General features: G+C 54.3%; 1 protein-coding gene across 1 annotated transcript; it reads right to left on the bottom strand.

Moving 5' to 3' along the window:
- Window positions 1-4,197: 4,197 nt before the first annotated feature.
- Window positions 4,198-15,325, bottom strand: PRKRIP1 (PRKR interacting protein 1). The gene is made up of 6 exons (XM_054394327.1): window positions 15,206-15,325; window positions 13,920-13,998; window positions 12,508-12,608; window positions 11,871-11,956; window positions 9,045-9,112; window positions 4,198-4,969 (listed from the first exon to the last, which is right to left on the bottom strand). The coding sequence occupies exons 1-6, from the start codon at window positions 15,323-15,325 to the stop codon at window positions 4,842-4,844; spliced, it is 582 nt and encodes a 193-aa protein (XP_054250302.1). The 3' UTR covers window positions 4,198-4,841.
- Between the last annotated feature and the right edge of the window lie 4,274 nt (window positions 15,326-19,599).

Here is a 19,599-nt window from a genome sequence, read left to right on the forward strand (position 1 = left end):
CCCTTCCTCCTGGAGAAGGCAGGAAATGCTCCATCTGTGCAGCATGGAGCCCCCACATCCCAGACACCCGGACCGGATGAAGACCATTACCCCACAGGACGGGACCCAGCTCTCCGGGCAGGATGGAGCCGGTTACTCCACAGTACGGGACCCTGGGCAGGATGAAGCCCGTTACCCCACAGGACGGGACCAGGACCCCGGACAGGATGGAGCCCGTTACCGCACAGGACGGGACCACGAGCAAGATGGACCCAGTTACCCAACAGGTCGGGACCCGGGACCCAAGACCCCGGGCAGGACGGACCCCCTTACCCCACAGGTCGGGACCCAGAACCCCAGGCAGGATGGAGCCCGTTACCGCGCAGGACGGGACCCCGAGCGAGATGGACCCAGTTACCCCATAGGTCGGGACCCGGTACCCAGGACCCCGGGCAGGATGGACCCACTTACCCCACAGAATGGGACCCAGAAGCCCGGGAGGATGGAGCCGGTTACTCCACAGCACGGGACCCTAGGCAGGATGGAGCCCCTTACCCCAGAGAACGGGACCCAGGACCCCGGGCAGGACGGACCCCCCTACCCCACAGGTCGAGACCCAGCGCCCCGGGCAGGACAAGGTCCCCCCGGGTGCGGGGGCGGTCCGTAGCTCACCGCACTGGCGGGCCGGGGCCGGGGCCGGGGCCGGGGCCGGGGCCGGGGCCGGGCGGGCCGTGTCGGGCGCGGCGCCCCGGGAGCTCCCGCCGCCGCCGCTTGCCGGAGCCGCCTCCGCCGCTGCCAAGGCAACGCCGGGGCCCCGCCACGTGACCCACAGGAAATGAGGGGGCGGGCAGAGGCCCCGGCCACACCACGTGACCGACGCCTCATTGGGCCGTGGAGAGCCGGTGCTCCGCCCCCTCCGCGATGGGGCGGAGCCACGGGACCAGGGGCGGGGCCACGGGGCGGCTACCGCCGCCCTGCAGCGCCTACCACCGGGGCCTGCGGCATCGGGGCCGGGGCCTTCGCTGGCCTCCTGCGCCACCGAGAGTGCTCTGGGGTCTTGCTGAACGGGGGAACGGACTCGGCGGTTAGAGGACGACGATTCCCAGCTGAACCCAGCGCCTCCGCACCACATCCAGCCCCGGATGGGGTTCTGAGCATGCTGTGGTCCTGTGGAGGGCTGGGCTCCGGGAGGTGCTGCGGTCCTAGGGGACTGTGGCCCTCTAGGGTCTTGGGGCTGTGGTTCTGGGGGGGCTTTTGCATCTGTGGGAGAAGACAACAGGTCTGCAGCTCCCGAAATTCATAGCTGGGGGTGGGGGGAAACCTCCTCATCGATCAGTGTTACTGTGTCTGCAGCTTGTATCTCTCTATCCTTCCACAGAGGCGGTCTTAGTGCAGCGGGGTGGAAAGGTGCTTTTATTAGTGATTAATTACACAGCAGAAAGGCGCCACTTACATAAGTCAGGAGGCAGTGCTGGGCTCCGCTGAGGCATGGAGGAGGCTCCTGGAGCGAGGGAGGGCTGAGGAAGCCAGGCTGCTGTCTACTGATCATCTATCTCCTGCACTCCTCCTCGACTGACTCAGCAGGAAATCCTGTCTAAACCCAGCAAAAGAGCAAGGACAGGCTTGTGGGGAAGAGGAGGGAGCAGCTGCCCTGAAAAGGAGAGAAAAACAAAAAGCTCAGAGGTGTATCAGAGGGTAACCCCATCTCCAGAATTCACTTCTGCCTAGGGGAGGGAAAGGACAACAGAAAACAGTTCCTAAATCCACATTCAACTGACAAGCAGGTTTGTGACCCTGAGGGTGCTTTTCACCTCTGAGATGGGGAATCCCTCTGCACAGGTTCGGCACCAACACCGCTGCCTCTCAGGGGTGCCAGGATCACAGGAAGGCAGGTGGAGATGAAACAGCAGCAAACTTCAGCTCCTGAGGATGAGCCTCCAGCAGAGGAAGGAGAGGGACTCCCCTCAGAAAGAATCCAGATCAGGAATCCAACAGCAGGTCAAACTCCCTGGCAGTTCAAAGCCTTTCCATTTCTGCTGCTCCTTCAGCGCCGTACTTGGAACGAGATGCAACTCTGGAGGTATTTCTCATGTTACTACACGTGGGAGCACTTCTCCTCTGCTCCAGGGATGTTTTCCCTATTTTGAGATAACAGAGCACTGACATTTTGTCTTAATGAAGGAACATCCCTTCAGACACTCTCTTGAAGAGCTTTTGTGTTCTAGCAGTGATGTGAACAGCCACAACAGCGCACAGGACTTGTCAGCAACACCCACCACATGCAGCTCCTCTGCTACATTTGGCCACCCCAGCACGAAGGACCATGAGGAAGATGCCACCTTCAGCAGTACCTTGTCTTGTTTGTTATGTTTTTTACCTCCAAGCTTAGTTCTGAGAGAAGGAAGAGCATCGAGTTACTCAGGATGGGTAACAATGGTGTCCTAAAGAGGCAGGATGGCACCAAGACAAACTCAAGTCATGAGAGAGAGGAGTGTGCTCTCATGCAGTAACATCTGCTCCAATGACACAAACAAGCATTGAGTTACTCAGCTCAGAGTGACAAGCTCAGAGGCAGAACAATCACTGTTTACTTGTGACACTCTCACTGCTCCATCCAGGAAAGCAAAGAAACATCACAACATCTTCACCCACAACAGACCTGTCAGCCGGATTCACCTGCCCTAAGGGGGGTTTCAGGAAAGCTGTTCACAGGATCCCAGCATGGAGGGGTTGGAAGGGACCTCTGGAGATCATCCACTCCAATCCTCCTGCTAAAACAGGGGCACCCACAGCAGCTTGCCCAGGATCACAATGCCCAGGGTAGTTTGGAAGCTCTCGAGGGAAGGAGACTCCACAACCTCTCTGGCCAGCCTGCTCCAGGCCTCCAGCACCCTCACACCAAACAACTTTCTCCTCCTGTTTCTCCTAACTCCTTCCTCTCCACAGGGAAAACACCAACAATTGCACAACATCTGATCTGCAGCTAAAGTGCTCCAGAAGTAAACACTGTCACAACTTGCTCCAAAGCACCTGGAGATGAAGCAGAAAAGTTCATGCAGATCCCTAACCCAGGGAGTGGTTAGGATATGGACCTTGAAGCTCAGAAATTACCTGCTCTGAAGTCTTTGGGTCTGTACAGGGCAACACAACACCTACATCACTTGCACTTAAATGACATCAGCTTCCCTGACACCATGGTGCCACCACAGAGAACCCATGACACAAAGTCAGCTCAGACAAAACTCCTGGCAGCACTCTTCAGCAAAGGCTGAAAATGAGCTTCTCCCTCTCACTTGGTTTTGTTTTAAATAATTTGGCATTGACAAAGGCTTGAGAAGGAGGAGCACCACATTCCTGACAGAGAATCACAGAATTGTTTCAGTTGGAAGAGACCTTTAAGATCACAGAGTCCAACCATGAACCCAGCACCACCAGGGCACCACCAAACCATAGCCCTCAGCACCACATCTCTATGGCTTTGGAAACCCTTCCAGGGATGGGGACTGCCCTGGGCAGCCTGGGCCAGGCCTTGACAACCCTCAAGGGGAAGAAATTGTTCCTCATGTCCAAACTAAACCTGTTTCTAAACAGCACATTTCCTTTTTGTCTTATCACTTGTTCCCTGGGAGAAAAGCCCAACCCCCACCTGGCTCCAACCTCCTTTCAGGCAGAGCAATGAGCTCTCCCCTCAGCCTCCTTTCCTCCAGGCTGAACACCTCCAGCTCCCTCAGCTGCTCCTCAGACAGATGAGAGTGTCTGAAAGCTATCAGGCACTTCTAATTAGGAGACACTGAGAAGACAACACCCAAGTTACAAATCAAACCACCACTGCCTAAGCTCTTCAGTCAAGCACCAACAAAGACATACACAGATGGAGGTGATGGTTCCTAGGAGGGAACCTCAAGTCCAAAGCAGAGAGAAAGGCCAAGTGTCACTGCATGAAGCTAAAGGCATGCAAAGCCATTCCATTCCAAGCCTTCTGCCACAGGATTTGGAGGCTTTACAGACAGATTCTTTTGGTAAAAAAAAAAAAAAATACTGTTCCAATCCAAAAGCAAGAAGGGAATGAAATGCAGCCAGCTCCTTTTGTCTGTATTCTCACATGCCCCACAGCACTTGGTCTTTCTGTCCTTTCCTGCAGCACTGCAAGCACCTCAGTATTGACTGACACCACCTTCAACAAGAAAAAGAAGACAGAACAATCCAACACGTCCCCCTTTATTCATTTACAAAAACCATGGAAGAAAAGTAAGAGGGTAAAATTTTTTTAGCAATAGAAAAGGGATCCTGCTTAAAAATCTAGAGAGAACTTGTCTAGCAACAGAAACTGATTTCTTTGGGTTAGAGGTGACCCCATACAAAAGCCCCAATTCAGAACACTCACAGTGCAGGAGGGTCTGGCTCCAGACCACTTTTCTATTTTAGGTTAAACTCTTCCCTTGGATATTTTCTTTGTTTGTTTGTTTGCAGCCCACTGCTCCCAGGTTGGCCAGCAGCAGACCACGTAGCCCTCACAGTAACTATTTGCCTTAAATGGGAAGGGATCGGTTTGAGCTTTCAGGCAGAAAAACCACTCTGGGCTGCATACGGAAGCCCTCTGGGGTGGCAGAGGTTTGTGGCTGAGTCTGTAGAGCGAGCTCAGAGCAGACTGCCCAGCAGTTACAACAAAGCAATCAAGGAAAAGGAAATCTCTCTCGTTTGGCATTTCTCTGTCGGCAGCCCTCGGGCCCGGGAGGTGAAGGTCGTTCACCGCGAAGCAGATGTGGTGCAGGCCGATGGGTTCTGCTTGGCTGAGATGAAAGCTTCCATGCTCCTGCATATCAAAGCGATGAACAGTGCTTGCCAGCTGTCCCTCCAAGGCCTCATCCTCTTCCCATCACAAAACTGGGCTCTTCAGCATCATCTTCTTTCTCCTCTTCCTCCTCCTCCTCCTCCTTGCTGTCCTCGTCGTCGTCCTCGCTGCTGCCTCGCTCTTGAGGCTGGTTAGGGTCTGAAAACACAAACAGGATGAAAGCCTATGAGGACAGACTGAGGGAGTTGGGGATGTTCAGTATGGAGAGGAGAAGACTCCCAAGGAGACCTTATTGTGGCTTTCCAGTATCTAAAGGGGGCTACAAGAAAGCTGTGAGGGACTTTTTAGGGTGTCAGGAAGTGATAGGACTGGGGGGAATGGAGCAAAACTAGAAATGGGGAGATTCAGATTGGATGTTAGGAAGAAATTCTTCCCCATGAGGGTTTTGTGACACTGACCCAAGAGTTCTACAAACTGGAGCAAGTTGCCCAGGGAGGTGGTGGAAGCCTCATCCCTGGAGGTTTTTGCAGCCAGGCTGGATGTGGCTGTGAGCAACCTGCTGTAGTGTGAGGTGTCCCTACAGGGGACATGGCAGGGGGGTTGGAACTGGATGAGCCTTGAGGTCCCCTCCTACCCTAACAATTCTATGATTCTATGAAATGAGAACGTGGCCCCAGGGGGCCTCCTTGGGAGGTCTTTCACAACCAAACAGTCTCAGGGGCCCAGCAAACCTGTGCCTATTAGGTCACATTAATTAGCACGGGTGGATAACACATTCCCGTGGGGCTTCCTTCTTAACTGTCTCACCACAAAGTAGTCCCAGATACACAGGGCTTTGCCAACCATGTCCTGGGCTGCAACAAAAGCAGTGTGACCAGCAGGATGAGTGAGGACATTCTCCCCCTCTACTCTGCTCTGGTGATACCCCACCTGGAGTACTGTATCTAGTTCTGGTGTCCCAAACTCAAGGAGGACATGGAACTGTTGGAGCAGGTCAAGAGAAGGCCACAGAGATGACCAGAGGGCTGGAGAACCTCCCCTATAAGGACAGGGTGAGAGTGTTGGGGCTGTTCAGCTTGGAGAAGAGAAGGCTCCAAGGAGACCTTAGAGGAGCTGGGGAAGGGTCTGGAGAACAGGGATGGTGAGGAGCAGCTGAGGGAGCTGGGGGTGTTTAGTGTGAAGGAGGCTGAGGGGAGACCTCATTGCTCTCTACAGCTCCCTGAAAGGAGGCTGAAGCCAGGTGGGGCTTGGTCTATTCTCCCAAAGGACAAGGGACAGGACAATAAGCAGCAGCCTCAGGTTGCCCATGGGGAGGCTTAGGTTGGACATGAGAAACAATTTCTTTCCCTTGAGGGTTGTCAAGTCCTGGCCCAGGCTACCCAGGCCAGTGGTGGAGTCCCCATCCCTGAAGAGGTTTCAAAGCCATAGAGATGTGGTGCTGAGGGCCACAGTTTAGTGGTGCCCTGGCAGTGCTGGTTCATGCCCAGACTGAATTATCTTAAAGGTCTCTTCCAGCCTAAACAGTTCTGTGACTTTAAGATCAAGAAGGCTCACAGCAAACTCACAAAGACCAGAAAACACCTACTAGAAATTAAATACCAGATCATGAGGATGAGGTAGGGCTCCAGGCGAGGCCTGGATCTGACAGCCGTTATTCTGCTGCCACCAGCTCCGGACCTTCACCGTTCCTCAGGCTCTGCTCCTGCCTCGACCAGCGGGAGGCAGCTGCAGGAGCCCAGGCTCAGCGTGCTGGCGCCACCGTGTGGTCACGCTCGGTACCTTCAGGCGTCTCTACAACAGCGCAGCTCTGAGCTGCCCCTTCTTCACCACCACCCTTTATTCTGACTGCTTTTACTGCACAGGGGAAAGATGGCAGCTCAGAGCTTGGTTTTATTCCTTCAAGATAAACGCTCCTCTGCCTCACCCACCAGATGCACTTCAACAACTCTCCGATCTCAGCCCAAGGAACACTAGAGGACAAGCATGTTCTCAGCAGAATAAAGATGGTCACCAAGGGGTTCCACCTCTTATTATTATCTTGTCATTACGATCATTATCATCATCATTACCATCATAGAATTTAGACTAGATGTTAGGAAGAAATTCTTTCCAGTGAGGGTGGTGAGACACTGGCACAGGTCACCCAAGCAGGTCGTGGCTGCACCCTCCCTGGAGGTGTTCAAGGCCAGGCTGGATGTGACCCTGAATGACCTGGTCTAGTGGAAAGTGTTTCTGCCCATGATATGGATGTTGAAACTGGATGATCTTTAAGGTCCCTTCCAACTTAAACTATTCTGTGATTCATAGAATGGTCAGGGTTGGAAGGGACCTCCAAAGGTCATCCAGTCCAAGCCCTCTGCAGTCAACAGGATCAGGTTGCCCAGAGCTCTGTCGAGCCTGACCTTGAGTATCTCCAGTCATGGGGCCTCAACCACCTCCCTGGACAACATATTCCAGTGTTTCACTACCCTCATGGTGCAGAACTTGTTCCTAAATCATTGTTATCAGCTATTTAAAATAGAATAATAAACTGTAAAAAGCTAAGAATGGGTGCATGAAGAGTGTGGCCAGCAGGTCAAGGAAGGTTCTGCCCCTCCCTCTACTTTGCCTTAGGCCAATTCTGGGGCCCTGGGCTCTCCAGTTCTGGGCTCCCCAGTTCAAGAGAGACAGAGAAATGCTGGAGAGAGTGCAGGGGAGGCTGCAAAGCTGCTGAGGGGCCTGGAGCAGATCTGTGAGGAGCAAAGGCTGAGAGCCCTGGGGCTGAGAGCCTGCAGAAGAGCAGCCCCAGAGGGGAGCTGAGCAATGCTCAGCAAGAGCTAAAGGAGCTGTGGGGGGCAAGAGGCTGGGGCCAGACTCTGCTCAGTGGTGCCCAGGGCCAGGACAGGGGCAGCAAGGGGCAGCATCTGAGGTTCCAGCTGAAGAGGAGAAAGTTGTTTGTTGTGAGGGTGCTGGAGGCCTGGAGCAGGCTGGCCAGAGAGGTTGTGGAGTGTCCTTGTGTGGAGAGCTTCCAACCCCCCCTGGGCATTGTGCTCCTGGGCAAGCTGCTGTGGGTGCCCTGCTCTGGCAGGGAGGGTTGGAGTAGATGCTCTCCAGAGGTCCCTTCCAACCCCTCCATGCTGAGGTTCTGTGAAGAACTGTTCTCAAGACAGGGGAGTTTGGCTTCTGGCTTCCAGAAGATGATTCACTGGAGCAGAACAAAGCACTGGGACCTGGCAGTGCCACACCACAGCACCAGCCCCTGCTCCAGCCCTGCTCCCTCCAAGGGATGGGTTACTCTGTTCCCTCCAAGTCAGCACCTTGGCTCATGCTTCAATTCCCTTTCCCAGTCACAATTCATAAATGAGTAGCTTTAAAAAAAAAAAACACCCATAAAACAACCAACCAACCAAACCACCACAGAACCAACCCAAACCACCCCTCACACACACACAAAAATAAATGAATCCATTCAGCTCCATTCATTTGCTGTCAGAAAAGAAAATTAACCTAATGATTAATTTGCCCTCCTGTGTTTATCATGGGAAGCTGGCAACAGTTCAGCTGAAACAGATCCAACTCTGAACAGCAGAGCAGCACTAAGGTGGAGCTGTCAGACAAGGCACTGCTGTAGCAGGATTAGCAGAGTGCTGTCATTTCTAGGCTCTGAATAAATGCAGAGGACACAAAGGGCCACTGTTTGAAAGAGAAAACTAAAATATCTTCCCTGGAAGGAAGCAAGGAAAGCTCTGAAGTTTGAGCAAACTGTTCAAGTGACACAGCTGAAGGGTAGTTTTGAAGAGGACAAAGGCAGTTGAGGTCCTTGATGCTTATTTGATGTGGTGTGGCACAGCTGGCACCGTAGTGGCTCCATTTCTTACACTCTAGTTTCTTGCTGGGCTATTTCCCCACCTGTTCCCCTACGGTACCTTCAAAACACACTTTCAAAAAGGCACAGCCTTGAACAATGCTGCTTTGAACAAGCTGTTAAATCTGCAGTTTGTCAAAGCAGCTGGGACAAAGCATCCACAACCAACAAGGATTCCAGCCTTTTGCTGCCCAAAATGTCCCCAACTAAAAGGAAAAAAATCTTCCCAAACAGGCCAAATTAGCTGGGAGATTAAATCACACCAGAGATGGCTTTCAAGTAGTCTTAAGATTGGCTTAAGGCTCAGTTTTTAAGTTTTCCTATCCATGTATTGAGAATATGGGGGCAAGGGGTGGGAACAAACCCTTCTAAGGCTCCAACTGGGGAAGAGGACAAAGCCTTGAGAAGAGAAAAGGAAATTTCACTGACCTTTTTCCTGCTTCTTTTGTTCCAGTTTATTTTTCTTAGCCTGCAGTTTCTTCTCTTTTAACTTCTGGCTACAAAGCAAAAAAAAAAAAAAAAAAAAAAAAAAAAAAAAAAAAAAAAAAAGACTCTTCTGCCAAATGCAGCATTGTAAAGCTTCTGCACATTCACATGCTGATAAAGGACACAGGCAGCTTGGAAAAGCAGATTTCAGGAGAGAAAGCTGGGTTCAGCTTGGCTTCCAAGTGGAAAATTCAGCAAAAGCCAACTTAGAACTAAGTTTCTGTTGACCATCTGTGTCTCTGTTGTTTTTAGCCTAATGGAGTTAATTTGAAGTCTTCCATGATGGCACAGCAACCAAAATGAGGATGGTAAGACTCTCCCAAGAACAAAGGAGGAAGAAAAAGCCATTTTAGCTTCTCAGCCTAAGAGAAACTAGTGTCAAAGCCCAGACTGCTGGGACTCAACACTGGACAATACTTCAGTCATGACCAATAATAAATACTTGAACTGAGAAAGAACTAATGGAGCATGTTTTGACCTGCATCTTAGGCTGTTCTTCATCACTATGTTGGGGCCTAGGAGGGATGTTAGGTGGAAGAGGGAATTCCAGGTCATACACCCCAGTTCTGTTTGCCCAGCAAAGGAAATTGGGCAATCTCCCTGCTGAGTTGCAGGGGGCTGGACTAGATGACCTTTAAAGGTTCCTTTCAACCCAAATCAGTCTGGGGTTAGGTTGGAAGGGACCTTCAAGCTCATCCAGTTCCAACCCCCTGCCATGGGCAGGGACACCTCCCACCAGCACAGCTTGCTCAAGGCCTCATCCAGCCTGGCCTTGAACACCTCCAGGGAGGGGACAGCCACAACCTCCCTGGGCAACCTGTGCCAGTGTCTCCTCACTCTCAAGATTTTCTTCCTCACATCCAGTCTCAATCTCCCCTCTCCCAGCTCAAAGCCATTGTCTCTCATCCTGTCACTTCCAGCCCTTGTCCAAAGTCCCTCCCCAGCTCTCCTGGAGCTCCTTCAGGTACTGGAAGTTTGCTCTAAGGTCTCCCTGGAGCCTTCTCTTCTCCAGGCTGAACAGCCCCAACTCTCCCAGCCTGTCCTCATGGCAGAGGTTCTCCAGCCCTCTGATCATCTCCATGGCCTCCTCCGGACCTCTCCAGCAGCTCCAGGTCCTTCATGTGCTCAAGGCCCCAGAACTGGAGGCAGTGCTGCAGGTGGGGTCTGAGCAGAGCAGAGGGGCAGAATCCCCTCCCTGTGCTGCTGCTCTCCCTGCTCTGGATGCAGCTCAGCACACAGCTGCCTGCTGGGCTGCCAGGGACCATTGCTGGCTCCTGGGGAGTTTGTCACCAACTGACACCCCCAAGGCCTTCTCCTCCAGGCTGCTCTGGAGCCACTTCTTATCCAGCCTGTATGTGATCCAATGGCAGACAGAGGGCAAAGCAACCTGGGATTCATTCTCCTCTCTCAACACCATGAATGAGCTGTCTTGAAACACAGAGCCAAGAGCTGTACCTGTGTGGCCAGCACAGCACAGAAAGGGTGGTGAGGGCAGCTAAAGAGGCTCCTGAAGGGCAGAGCCATTTGGTACCTCCACCATTAGACTGCAGAAGGGCACAAGGAGGTGTTAGTGCTCAGGCAGCATGTGCTGGTGGAGCAGTTGTTCTCCATCTCAGGCAGGGAAAAGGCAGCAGGCCAGATCTGACTTGCTGGCCATCTGTTGGGCCACACCAAACTCAAATGAGATGGCAACAGTGAGAGTGTTGTGCACTTTTGTGGCTAGTGAGTCACTTGGCAGAGGCCTTCCAGCAGCAGCTCTCAAGCTACAAGATGTGAAATCCTCCTTCTCAAAGAAGCAAGAGAGGGGATGCCAGGGTCAGACCCTCTGAGAGGGCCAAGCTGTGATACTCTGCTGTTTCTGGAAGGGATGGTAGGATTTGAATTCTTGTATCACTGTGCCATAATGCTCAGACTATTTCCTGAGGGGATCAACCTTGTAACTGGCTCACTTTGTCTAAAGCTAAGGGAGGGATGGATTAAGCAGTTTTCAGCTGTTCCACCTAACTTACCAGACCTGCCCTAGTGATAGGACAAGAGGCAATGGTTTGAAGCTGGAGCAGGGCAGATTTAGCTTGGACATCAGGAGGAAGCTCTGCACAATGAGGGTGGTGAGACACTGGAACAGGTTGCCCAGAGAGGTGGATGAGGTCTTGTCCCTGGAGACATTCAAGATCACACTTGATGTGGCCCTGAGCAACCTGATCTAGTGGAAGATGTCCCTGCTGGCTGCAGGGGGGTTGGACAAGATGCCCTTGAAGGGTCCCTTCCAACCTGTGACCTGCCAGACATTTCAAAGAGGTAGGCAGAAGCAGATGATTTTAATAGCACTGCACCCACCAGCGAGCACTGCAGTACCCACAGACTGACTGGAGTGCTCACAAAGGACAGCATCAGGCCCCACCATGTTCTGCTGCTCCAAATCCACACAGGTACCCATTCAGCAACCCCCATTTTTGCATTGAAGCTGCTTGGTGTCAGCTGTTTCAGGCAGTTATTTCAGCTGGCAGTACACACAAACCTTCCCTGCCATGGTTAGGACACACACAGAGGGGCATGGTGCAGCCAACACCACAGTGGCAGCAAAAGTTCAACCAGTCCAAAGCCATCCCACTAGTGATGGCTTGGAAAGCAAACCAAGCCAGGAGAGCCTTGCCCAGCTAACAGCTACCAAACACTGACATGAAGAAAGGTGATTTCCACAGGCAGCCTTCTCAGCCTTCACCCAGAGCATGCAGCCCAGGCTGAGCTCCCAGAACAAGCAGCACTCACCGCTTCCTCCTGCGCTTGGCTGTTTGCTCTTCTGCAATCATCTTGTTCCTCTCCAGCTTCTTCTGGAACTCCTCATCCAGTCTTTGCTGGGATTGAGCACAGGGCATACTTTGGAATGGGCTGGAAGAGACCTTAAGGATCATCCAGTTCCAACCCCCCTGCCATGGGCAGGGACACCTCCCACCAGCCCAGGTTGCTCAAAGCCTCATCCAGCCTGGCCTTGAACACCTCCAAGGCTTGGAGACTTCACAATTTCTCTGAGCAACCTATTTCAGTTTCTCCCCACCCTCCTAGGGAAGATTTTCTTCCTAATATCTAACCTCAATCCAGCTTCTTCCAGCTTGAAACCTTTACCCCTTGACCTGTCACTCCAAGCTTTTGTATAAAGTCCCTCCTCAGTTTCCCTGAAGCCCCCTTCCAGTACTGGAAGGCTGCTCTAAGGTCTCTCCAGAGTCTTCTCTTTTCCAGGCTGAACAGCCCCAGCTCCCTCAGCCTGTCCGCATAGCAGAGGTGCTCCAGCCCCCCTGATCATTTTCATTATATGATTTTAAGGTGGGAGGTGGGGAGGGGAAGAAAAAAAAAGATATGTAATGAGCATCCAACAGTCAGGAGGAAAAAGTCCCAAAGATCTGCTGACCTTCTCAGCCATGGCATCCATGAAATCCTGCCTCTGGTACTCTCTCCGCCGAAGGTGCCGGTACACGTGGAACTCCCCGCTCCCAGCTCCAGCACTGGAACCTGCAGCAAAGAGGAGTTAGTCTACCAGAAATAACCTAAACTAGATGCTTCCAGATGCCCACAGCCAGGTGCTAAGGGCCAGGACACATGGAAGGGCACTGCAAGGTGAAGATTAACCACACAGAGAGCCTGTCCTCGTTTCACCTAAGCTCAATCCACTCGCACGCAAAAGCCAAAGCAAGCTGCAAACCCAAGCACTCAGGGGTCACTCCAGTTTGTAGTGGTCAGTTACCCCCCTGGAGAGGATCCAGCCTTGGCTGGACATTGAGGCATGAAAAGAAGCAGGGATCAAAGGCACAGCCTGTTCTCTGCTAGGCAGAAATGAGCTAAAGCATCCTACTGAGGCTGCTTCTGGCTGATTTTCAGCATCTCATACCTAAACCAAAAGTCACCAGAGAGGTGCTAAAGCTCCTCAGAATGGTACTTGCCCAGGCAAGAGAGTTTTGGACTGTTTGTTCATAAATAAAACCCCCACTTCCTGGCATCAGTCTGCAGGCTGAAGTCTCACAGGAGCTTTCCACAGCACACTCCACTCACTGCCCCCTGAGCCGTTTCTCAATGCATGCCTCAGAGAAGAGCCTGAGCCATGCAACCAAGGCAGCTGGCACTGCAGTGGGGGTGCTGAGCACCAACAGGATCCCAGCACCTCTGGTGCTCCCAGAAAAACAAGGCACTTCAACTCAGGAACACAGCAAAGCTAGCTGAAAAAGCCACGCAGGGACTGCAAGAAGCTGAACAGTTTACTCTGAAGCTTTAGGCCAAGATTCTGAAATAAGGAGGAGGCAGCCTCTAGAAGCAATCATTAATAAGGATGAAGGGAAAGAGACTACTTCTGGATGCAGATAGAATTTACACAACTACTACACTTGATCCCTGCAGGTAACAGCAAAGTGTAAGCAGAATATTTGTGTCAGGTTCCTTGTGCAGCTGCCAGCTCCCTCCCTGACCATGTGCAGCCACCTCTGCTGCTTGCTGCCTGGGATTCAGCCTGAAGGCATCCAAAAGAGGGACTTCAAAAGCAACCAGAACACTCTCAGATCCATGAAAAGGACACATTTACTTCTCACTTCCTTGTCATCACTGGAGCAGCAGCTCATCCCCACGTGCTGGAGTGCCACAGGCATCATTCTCTCTGCATTCTGACAACAAGCAGCAGAGCGGAACCCAAGAACCAAATAAAACTTGCAAGAGCAGCTTCTGGAAGCACATCTGACACCTCTTTTCTGCAGCAAAATGAGCAGAACACCCTCTTTTGGGCTTTTTTTGCTCAATATATTTGTGAGTTTAAGGAGCCATCTGAAGAATCTTTACCCATCACATCCCTGACGAACTCCGGGGGAGGCCGTGGTGCCCATTCATTCAGTTTCTCAGGAATTGGCACAGTCTTTTCCTGCAAGAACAAACCAAGCAGCCATCAGTGAGCTCCTAGGAGCAAAGCCTGCAGTTTTAAGACACAGTGGAAAAGTGGTGTGGGGCACAACAGCCTCTTCCACCAGCTGACAGATCTCTGAGGAGCACAGCTGTAGAAGCACAGGGCTCAGAAGCAGGCAAAAAATGGGAATCAGGAGGTCTCCTCTCTTCCTCTCACAGTAGGATTAGGAGTGTCTGTGCTTCTCTTCGGTATGGGAGCTAGAAGGAAGCAAGCCAGCACCTCAAACACTCACAAAAAACGCATCTACTCCCACTGCCAGCAGTCTGGGAAGAGGTGAAAGGCATTTGTGCACCTTCCCTACCAGAGCTATGAAGGACAGGGAAGGAGAACACATGGTACAAGGTCAGAGGAAGAACATGGTGTGGGAATGTCTCAGCCTCCTCCAGCACACACAGAGGGAGGATGAGTCTCCAGCTGTCAAACACCTCCTCCTCAGGACAAGGATCAAAACACCCCAGTTAGAGAAACTGAGGTCATGTTGCCCCAGTTAAAACCAGCAGGCTGAGTACTCAGGACCCAATCTTCCCTCACAGCACCCCAGGACAATGGGTGCCTCTCCCCTCATGGCAACCCAGTGTCTGTCCCCTCCCAGATGTCAGGAACGGTGGTGTTAGACTCTTTCCCCTCACAACATGGGAAGCAGGAAAGGGGGGTAGTCGGTGCCTTTTCCCTCAGGGACCAGGGGAGGATGGGGAGTGGCTGTCGGTCCCTCTCTCCTTACAGAACCACAGAGGAGGATCGGTTCCTCTCCCCTCACACACCCCGGAGTTGGGGTTTGTTCTTTCGCCTCACCAAGGACCCGGGGAAGAGAACAGGGAGGTCTGTCCCTCTTCTCTCACAGCCCCCGGGGGGTGGGTTCGGTCCCTCTCCCCTCAAGGCCCAAAGAAGGAAGAAGAGTGGACTCGGCCTCTCTCCCCACACAGAACGGGGAGGGGGGCGATGGTGTCAGTCCCGTTCCTTCACGGACGTGAGGAGCAGGAGGGGCGGGGTTCAGTCGGCCTCTCCTGCAGGAGGAAAGAAGAAGACCGGCCCCCCTCGCCTCCCGGACTGTAGGGGATGTGTGTAAGTCGCTCCCTCTCCCCTACCAGACCCTCGAAGGAAGGCGGGGAGGGCGGGGGAGGTGTGGCTCGGTCTCTGTCCCCTCCCGGCCCGGCAGGTGCCTCACCGGGTTCCTCATGAGCCGCTCGAGGCGGAGGCGCTGTTCCTCGGCGGCGCTGCGCGGGATGACCAGCGGCTGCGGCTCCTTGCGGGGCCGCGGCGGCCGCGGGGCCGAGGGCGCCGCCATTTTCCAACCCACACCGCGCCCCGCCCCGCCCCGCCCGCACGTCACGGGACGTCATTGTACGTCACAGTACGTGCTCTACGTCACTGTACGTCGGTGTACGTCACTCTACGTCACGCTGCGCCCACGGCTGCGGCCTGTGATGGCTTCAGGGCACGGTCTGCGGGGGGCGAGCGGCGTGCTGAGGGGCGTACGCCGTGTCCAAGGGACTCCCGTGCGGAAACGGGCGTGTTGGCGGCTTCGGAAGGCCCCTGGGGCACAGCCCGGGGCCCTCAGTCCTGTGTCCCGGCGGCAGACCCTCGCTGCGGGCCTTGCTGCGTGCTGGAGTCGGTCCCTGCGTGGCTTATCGCAGGGCCCAGCTGGGGTCCCGCGTCCCCCGAAAGCTGCACTTGCTGTAGCTCTGCTTTCCCCCCGTGCCCCCAAGCACGTTCTGCAGGCTGCAGCGAGTGCAGCCTGGCTCCTCGCGGGACCCGCTCGCAAAGCAGCTCCAGCATCTGTCGCCCTCTGGCCTCAGCCCCTGAGAGCAGCGCCCGGAGGAGGGGAAAAATTCAGTGCGTTTCGCACTGGCACCCTCAGCTCTGCCAGTGCCTTCCCGTGATGGTGTAAGCGATACGGGGCTTCCTGGTGCCTCCCCGGCAGGCTGCCTGCACCATCTGTTTGTGTCACTTCGGTAATTAACCGGCGCTGCCCGTGCGCTTTGTCCGCTGACAGTGACGAACGGCAACGCCATTCCCCGCGGAGCAGTCGTGCCGGGTGCTGCCAGGCAGCGGGGGGAATGCTGCACTGCTTGCGTTCAGATCCACTCCAAGGTGCTGCAGGAATGGTGGCTGGAGCAGCCACGGGCTCGTACGGCCAGCTCCGTGCTTTGCCGGGGACAGAGGAAGCCCCGAGTGGGGCAGAGGGGCCGGAGCTGGCTGCGATACAGGCGTTGTCAGCGAGCCACATGTCTTGTGGAGCTGCTGTGGCCCTACAGAAATGGCATGGCATGTGCTGGGGCTGTGTGTGCGTCAGAGAATTAGCTAGGAAAGGTCAGCTGCAATGGAAGAGGGGCACAGGCCTCTCCAGAGCTCATGGACAGAAGCCGGAGCAGGGAAGTTGGGCTCTGGGTTTCAGACAGCTTCGTGCTGTGCATGTGGAGAGGATGAGAGAAAGGGGAACAGCGAGTCTGGGATTGGCTCCTTCTGAAATTGATGGGTCGTTTGTGTGACCTGAATGTATTAAGCCCCATGCTCTTCCCTCTTCTGTGAAGAAAATTGGAGCTGATCCTCAGGTTCAACCCGATGTTTACAAAAGACTTTTCAACCTCTGCTGAGGTTGCCATGGAAATCACTCCGGTTTGTGCCTCCTGTTTGTCTTACCAACCTGATTTGTAAAAGAATTTTGTGAGTTTAGCCTTGGCTGAGTGCCCTGCTGGCCCTGGAAGGCATCCTTGCACAGTTGGGGCACTGTGAGCAGCTTCCCCTGTGCTGTCTGCCAGCTCCTGAGCTCAGTTTTCCCAGCCTCGGGTCCTTGTCATCCCACCAAGAAAGCAACCAGGGAGTGCCAGGCTGCACTCAGTCCCTGCCAGGGAGACACCATCTGGGGCTGCCCACATCTTCTCTCAGTCACTTCAGAAGAGGTTTTGGAAGCAGAGATGCTGCACGTGGATTGCATTTCCCCTCTGCTCTGCTGAGTCCTGAGCACCACATGATTTAGTTCACTGCCCTGTCAAGTGCCATCCTGCTTCTTCCTCCTTGATGTCACAGCCACCTCTGACACAGCTTCCAACAGTGTGGGGGTGGGGGATAAGCTGCCAGGTCTCAGCCCTCTGCTGCCAGTCCCCACGGGAGGAAGGCAGAATGGTGACTGTGCCCACAGACACTGTGACAGACCCAGGGCTGTGGGGGCAGCTGGGCAGCTCCACTCTGCTGCCCACGGTGTGGTTTGTGCCACTGACAGCTCCCAGCCCCAGGGAACAACAGGCAGCTGCCTGCCAGCCCTCACAGAGAATGTAGGGAGAGACCTGAGAGCATCTCAAACTGCCTGGCTTGGGAAGTGCTGCAGACTTGCACCTACCACTGTTGGAGTGTAGCTGTCTGGGGAGGGGGGAACAGACTTACCAAAAAGTCACAGAATGGGTTGGGTTGGAAGGGACCTTAAAGCTCATCCAGCTCCAACCCCCTTTCATGGGCAGGGACACCTCCCCCCAGCACAGCTTGCTCAGGGCCTCATCCAGCCTGGCCTGGAACACCTCCAGGCAGGAGGTAGCCACAACCTCTCTGGGCAACCTGTGCCAGTGTCTCCCCACCCTCACTGCAAAGAATTTCTTCCTCATCTCCAGTCTCAATCTTCCCTCTCCCAGCTCAAAGCCATTGTCTCTCATCCTGTCACTCCCAGCCCTTGTCCAAAGTCCCTCCCCAGCTCTCCTGGAGCTCCTTCAGGTATTGGAAGGCTGCTCTAAGATCTCCCTGGAGTCTTTTCCAGTCCCAACTCTCCCAGCCTGTCCCCATAGGGGAGGTTCTGCAGCCCTCTGATCCTCTTCATGGCCTCCTCTGGACCCTCTCCAGCAGCTCCAGGTCCTTCTTGTGCTGGGGGCCCCAGAACTGGCTGCAGTGCTGCAGGTGGGGTCTGAGCAGAGCAGAGCAGAGGGGCAGAATCCCCTCCCTGTGCTGCTCTCTCCCTGCTCTGGATGCAGCTCAGCACACAGCTGCCTGCTGGGCTGCCAGGGACCATTGCTGGCTCCTGGGGAGTTTGTCACCAACTGACACCTCCAAGGCCTTCTCCAGCCTGCTCTCAGCCACTCCTCATTCAGCCTGTATGTGACTTACTAAGGTCATACAAAAAGAGGAAGTATTCATCGTGCCAATAAAAGTACAAAGCCCATGAAATCAGAGTGCTGGCCTGGCAGAACTGAGCTTGCTGGGACCCCAGGGGATTTGCATTAGAACAGGGAAGTGCAAACCAAACACAGTTCAGCTCCCTGATCCTTGTCAAAGCAGCCCTTGTGTGTTTGAGGGCAAAGACCTCCTGAGGAGCTTTCCTAATCCTGGGGACAGTTTTGGGGCCCTTGCTTCAAGAAGGACATTGAGAGGCTGGAGCAGGTCCAGAGAAGGGCAACAAAGCTGGGGAAGGGTCTGGAGAACAGGGCTGGGGAGGAGCTGCTGAGGGAGCTTGGGGGTGTTTGGTCTGCAGAAGAGGAGGCTGAGAGGAGAGCTCATTGCTCTCTATAGCTCCCTGAGAGGAGACTGGAGCCTGGTGGGGGTTGGGCTCCACCCTAGGATCAGGTGCTAGAAGGAGAGGAAATGTCCTCAAACTGTGCCAGGGGAGGGTTAAGTTGGAGGTAGAGTCGTCAGGGTTGGAAGAGACCTCAAGGATCATGAGGAAAAGTGGTCAGGGATTGGCACAGGCTGCCCAGGGAGGTGGTGGAGTCCCCAGCCCTGGAGGTGTTCAGAAAGGGTGTGGCCATGGCACGTGGGGACAGGGTTTGGTGGCCATGGTGGTGCTGGGGTGATGTTGGACTGGATGATCTTGGAGGGCTTTTCCACCCCAAGAGCTCTGTGATCATGGAAGCACTCAGCCCCTGCTGAGAAAGGCTCTGGGTGTGGGGCAGGCAGAGCAGCTGTGGAGGGCTGCACCACCCCCATGGTGCGTGGGAGGCCTTGCTGCTCAAATCCCTTCACATTTTTGCCCTCTCCACAATGTGTGCCAGGCTGCAGCTCCGTGCCAGCACCCCCACAGACCAGCCCTGCTCCAGCCCTGGGCAGCCTGGCACACAACCCAGCGCAGCCCACATGCTGAGCCTGCCTTCCCCTTGTTTCTCTGCTGGATCTCTGTGTCCCTGCCCTCCCAGGAAGCCTGTGCAAGCAGAGCATGTTTTCCAGCCAGATTAATGCTGCAATTAGCAATTTGTTAATAGGCTGAGGTGTGAAGGGCTTCCAGCATGGCAGGAGGAGCAGCTGTCCCCAGGCACAGCCCCTGGGGCCAAAGCAGTCCATATGGAGGGGCTGTCAGCTGCCCAGCTGCCCAGCTCCTGATGGATGAGCTCTCCAGGACCAGGCTCTGGGGCCTTGTGGGGAGGGAAGGGTTTTGTGAATGGCTCAGCACAGCACCATGGCCCTGATCACAGAGCTGAGCAGGTCCCTCCACCCCCTGAGCCATGTGCTAGCTGTCTGGGAGCTGTGTCTGTCAGACTGCTTAGCTGTGACACTGCAGTCTGGGACAACACAGCCCTGGGAGCCTCAGCAGAAGGCAGCACACTCGAGAGACAGAGAAGAGTGGGGGGTGAGGAGCTGCTGCTC

This window comes from Indicator indicator, chromosome 30 (genome assembly GCF_027791375.1).
Source record: "Indicator indicator isolate 239-I01 chromosome 30, UM_Iind_1.1, whole genome shotgun sequence".
NCBI lineage: Eukaryota > Metazoa > Chordata > Aves > Piciformes > Indicatoridae > Indicator > Indicator indicator.

Coding starts and splice junctions, on each gene's coding strand:
- PRKRIP1 (XM_054394327.1), bottom strand. CDS start 15,325: ATGGCGGCGCCCTCGGCCCCGCGGCCGCCGCGGCCCCGCAAGGAGCCG. Junction 13,999..15,205: donor AGCGGCTCATGAGGAACCCG/GTGAGGCACCTG, acceptor TTGTTCTTGCAG/GAAAAGACTGTGCCAATTCC. Junction 9,113..11,870: donor GCCAAGCGCAGGAGGAAGCG/GTGAGTGCTGCT, acceptor TTTGCTTTGTAG/CCAGAAGTTAAAAGAGAAGA.